We start from the raw sequence: 5,000 nt of genomic DNA, 5'->3' as shown, positions 1-5,000 counted from the left end.
AAAATCTCCCCCCTTTACCCACCAGGTGCACCGAGATTCGAACCCAGGACCCTCAGATTGAAAGTCCAACGCTTTAACCACTCAGCTATTGCGCCCGTCATGATGACAAAACAATGTTCTCCGTGGACTTACATGTAACTGAGGCCTGTGGAAATCTATGAAAAAAAAACACAACAAAAAAAAACACACACACACACACAAAACCCCCCACAAACAACAAAATACGACGAGGACAATGATGTTGATGACGATGATCACGACGACGACGACGACGACAAAGAAGATGTTGACGATTCTGTCGTTGTTGTTGCTGCTGACGATGGTGACGACTATGACAGACGATGCTAAACGCTGTGACGAAGCTGATGATCGCTGCTTGTTGTTGCCTGCCAGCCGGACTGTGCGGCATGTACGGGTACTGGCAGTTCTTCCGCTACTCCTGGCTGGACAGGATTCTGGGCTGGCAGGACACGGAGGCTGGCTGCTACCGTAACGGCAACTGGCCCTACTACCTGGACGGTCAGTTGGATCACCCGTGCTCTCTCTCTCTCTCTCTCTCTCTCTCTCTCTCTCTCTCTCTCTCAATCAGTGTCCTGATTTTTTTTTTTTTTTTTTTTGGGGGGGGGAGGCTTGGGAGGGGCTGGTTTTTTGGGTTTTTTTGGTGGTTTTTTTGTTGTTGTTTTTTTGTTTTTAGGGGGGATGGTTTGATCTTTTTCCTTCATGACATGATGATGTTTGTATCATGATTATGTAAATGTACATGTTTATTATGTAGATGTACATGTTTAAATGTGAATGTGAATGTCATGTCTTTATTTCTTCATCTCTTTGCTACTTTGTGGATGTTTTGGTTCATATTCAATTTCCATTTGCCCTGAGGGCTGGATGAAAAAAAGCACATGTATGCTTATTCCACTTCCCTCAATAAAAAACTTCGTTCGTTCGTTCGTTCGTTCGTTCTCTCTCTCTCTCTCTGTGTAATTGCTACCATTTTGTTTCAAGGAAAGAACTTTTGTTTTGTTTCAATATTTGCTTTCAGCATTTTCACAATCGTTTATTCTAAATGGTTTGTCATGCAGTGAAAGCATGTTGACGCATTCAATAATGTGTGTCATCGTGTTTTACATTTATTTGCTTATTTATCATCATTGTTGTCTTATTTATCTATTTATTTATTTATTTATGATTATTACTACCACTACCCCCCCTTTTTATATATTATAATTATTATTTACTTATTTATGTACGCTTATCTATTATTTATTCACCTTTTTTTTTCTCAAGGCCTAACTAAGCGCGTTGGGTTACGCTGCTGGTCAGGCATCTGCCTGGCAGATGTGGTGTAGCGTATATGGATTTGTCCGAACGCAGTGACGCCTCCTTGAGCTACTGAAGCTGAAACTGACGCATTCACCCATGTCATATGGACCTCATGGCCAACGCCACATAAGCGTCAAGGCGTCTTTCTCTCTCTCTCTCTTTCTTTCTTTTTCTCTCTGCGTCTGTCTCTATCTGTCTGTCCGTCTCACGGTCTCTTGCTCGCTCTCTCTTTTTCTGTTTTTGGGGGGGTTTGTGGTCGAAGTAAGGAGGGTGAATAGAACAGAATAGAATAGAATAGAATAGAATAGATTTTATTGTCATGAAACCGTAAGGGTGTGTGTGTGTGTGGGTGGGGCGGGGGTGGGGTGGGAGGACAATAGGGAGGGGGGGGGGAGGGGGTGAGGAGCTATATTCATGGTCATGCTGCTACCTCTCCGTTTCCACACACCGCTTTTTTTTTTCTTCTTCAAGATAAACAGAAACCATTTTTGTTCTTTGTTTTGGGGGTGGAAGGGGTTTATTTTGTGGGGTTGATTGATTCACTTGTTGTTTGATTTTTTAGTGTTGTTTTTGTTATTGATCTTGTTGTTGTCCTTGTATGTTATTGTCATTATTGTATATTGGCATTATAATTGTCATTTTATTACTACCAGTAGTAGTAGTAGTAGTAGTTGTAGTAGTTACAGTAGTAGTCACAGTGGCAGTATCATCATCATCATCATCATCATCATCATCATTTATGCTGTTCCATACGCGACCATCCATTTCAGAAGCGTTACCCCCCACGCAACTCACCCCTAGCCCCTAGTCTGGGGAATACAGCTAAAAAGAAAAAGAAGAAGAAGAAGAAAACAACAACAACAACAACAACAAAAAACCAGGAAACAAATAAATACATACACACCGCATGCCAGACAACAACAACAAGAACACCCCCCCCCCCACATCGCCCACACACAAAAAAAGATAACAAAAATGATAAATTGGAAGGAATTGCAGTACTGTCCACAAGCAAGACACAGAAAAAGCATTGTGTTCACGTGTATGCGGACACACGTGAGTGAGAGAGAGAAAGAAAAAAAGTGAGGAAGAAAACGGGAGATAGCCAAGGAGAAAGAGAGAGAAGGAGTGACAGAGACGAGAGAGAGAGAGAGAGAGAGAGAGAGAGAGAGAGAGAGAGAGAGAGAGAGAGAACAAGAACAAGAACAAACCTTTAATCTCCAGGCCTCCGGCCCGTAGAAAGAGGTCAAAAGTACACAATATGGTGATCACTCAACCACAACAAAATGTAAAATACGTACTAACTTAACCTGTAGAACAAAAGAGCTTCTCGTGCATAGTAAATTAATTCTAACTTTCATCATTGTTGTCACAGAATTCCTGTCGTATCTTCAGGGCATTAAATATATAAATGCAGAGTTTACGAATACTGTAAACTGAACCATTCTTCATCAAGTGAACATACGATTGACCTTCAGAGTTCAGATGTTTTTGCCGCAGGTTATTGTAAAGGACACAATTGTTCATAAAATGGTTTTCATCTTCGATTACATTACAACGTTTACATGCGTAATTTGAATTACATTTGAATGTTCTTCTAAAAAAATGATCCATTTATTGAGAGAGAGAGAGAGAGAGAGAGAGAGAGAGGGGGGGGGAGAGGGAGAAAGAGAAAGATGATGATAATACGGATAATTATGCATCACCTATCCTCGGTCTAAGACCAAGCTCTAAGTCGCTCTACAAACATGAGGGCATTTGCACAACAGGCTGCCTGCCTGGGCTGAGCCGACCGACAGCTCCCACTGGGCGATCATCATGCGTTTCCTGTGTCATTCAATTGGGTTTCAGTCACGCACACATATACACTCATACAGCCATGTAACATGTTACGTGTTTGGTCGTTTTGCTTATTTATCCCGCCATGTAGGCAGCCATACTCTGTTTTCGCGGGTGTGCATGCTGGGTATGTTCTTGTTTTTCCATAACCCACAGAAAGCTGACATGGATTACAGGATCTTTGACGTGTGTATTTGATCTTCTGCGTGCGTGTATATACACACGAAGGGGTGCCTACCAGCAGGCTGCACATATATTGACCTGGGAGATCGGAAAAATATCCGATACATGGGGACTAACAGAGACATGGACATCGATAATACAACGTTTTTCTTTCAATTAGATAACTGGTCAGTAACTGGTTACTGTTGAATGTACACACAACTAGACTTTACATTAAATATTGCTCTAATAGCATTCCATAAATAACCGCCAGAATATATGAGGCTTGTCTTAGAAAGATCAATTCTTGGCCGAGGCAAATGTGTTGGTTTTTTTATGTGTGTGACGCTAATCATTTGGTGGAAAATATCTCATGAGTGAAGTCGGGGCACAACCTGATATTTTGTACATAAATGTGGCTTTCTTATATCTAAGTTTTAATGTCACTGGCAATATGTCAAGTTTTACGTAATACGAAACGGATAAAGATGAAGATTATGGAATAACCAATTTGAGAGCACGCATGTGAAGACTTAAAAGTGGTTTTAGGATGTTATCACTCGCTGAATCCGAGTCTAGGCATAGTTTGGGATTAAGATTGTAGAAGGACTAATTTGAGAGCACGCACATGAAGACTTAAAGAGTGGCTTTAGGATGTTATCACTCGCTGAATCCCGAACAGTCGAGGCATAGTTTGGGATTCAGCGAATGGTAATATCCTTGAACCACTCCTAAATCTTCACAGAGAGAGAGAGAGAGAGAGAGAGAGAGAGAGAGAGAGAGAGAGAGAGAGAGAGAGAGAGAATATATATGTGTGTGTGTGCGCGCGCGCGTGTATGTGTGTATGCATGTGCGTGCGCGCGCGCGCGCGCGCGCGCGTGTGTGTGTGTGTTAGTCCGACAGATGGACATGGGACACCAGAGACTGAGACAAACTAACCGAACCTTTAACTGACTCACTCAGTACGGCCAGTCCTCTCTTCTCCTCTACACAGACCCCTCGGATGTCCTGTGGGTGTCTGAATGACCCAAGCTTTAGCTTCCGTCGTCAGAATTGTGGTATTCTTTGTCAACATTCACCTCTTCAGTATAAGAGCCTTCCGATTGCAATATTTTGATGATGGTAATTGGGGTGAAACGCTGTTAACGTCGTCTCTTTCGCCGTTCGTATGGAGAGAGTTAAACAAATCTACAACAACGAACCCTCCTCTTCCAATGCAACCTGCAAATTCCGCAGTTCAGACGCATCCCCTACCCTCACCCCAAAGCCACTGATGACTTCAGTTTGCACATTGACTGAAAGTCTTCAAAAACAAGATAGCAGACTGAAATAATGTCAAACTCGAATAAAAATGTTTATCAAAAAAATAGCGGCGCTGTTTTAACTCACTAAGTACGGCCAGTCCTCTCTTCTCCTCTACACAGACCCCTCGGATGTCCAGTGGGTGTCTGAATGACCCAACCTTTAGCTTCCGTCGTCAGAATTGTGGTATTCTTTGTCAACATTTACGTCTTCAGTATAAGAGCCTTCCGCTTGCAATATTTTGATGGTGGTAATTGGGGTGAAACGCTGTTAACGTCGTCTCTTTCGCCGTTCGTATGGAAAGAGTTAAAAACAAGATAGCAGACTGAAATAATGTCAAACTCGAATAAAAATGTTTATAAAAAAAGTAGCGGCGC

At 42.2% G+C, this 5,000-nt stretch overlaps 1 protein-coding gene across 1 annotated transcript in view; it reads left to right on the top strand.

Moving 5' to 3' along the window:
- Positions 1-5,000, top strand: part of LOC143291036 (UPF0764 protein C16orf89 homolog) — a 100,462-nt gene that overhangs the window by 87,927 nt on the left and 7,535 nt on the right. Inside the window, exon 7 of the mRNA XM_076600624.1 lies at positions 394-519. Within this exon, the coding sequence (XP_076456739.1) occupies positions 394-519 (126 nt within the window). The remainder of the gene's footprint in view (positions 1-393; positions 520-5,000) is intronic.

Source organism: Babylonia areolata, chromosome 1, assembly GCF_041734735.1.
Source record: "Babylonia areolata isolate BAREFJ2019XMU chromosome 1, ASM4173473v1, whole genome shotgun sequence".
NCBI classification, from domain to species: Eukaryota; Metazoa; Mollusca; class Gastropoda; order Neogastropoda; family Buccinidae; genus Babylonia; species Babylonia areolata.
This window is presented reverse-complemented; position numbering and strand designations above follow the sequence as displayed.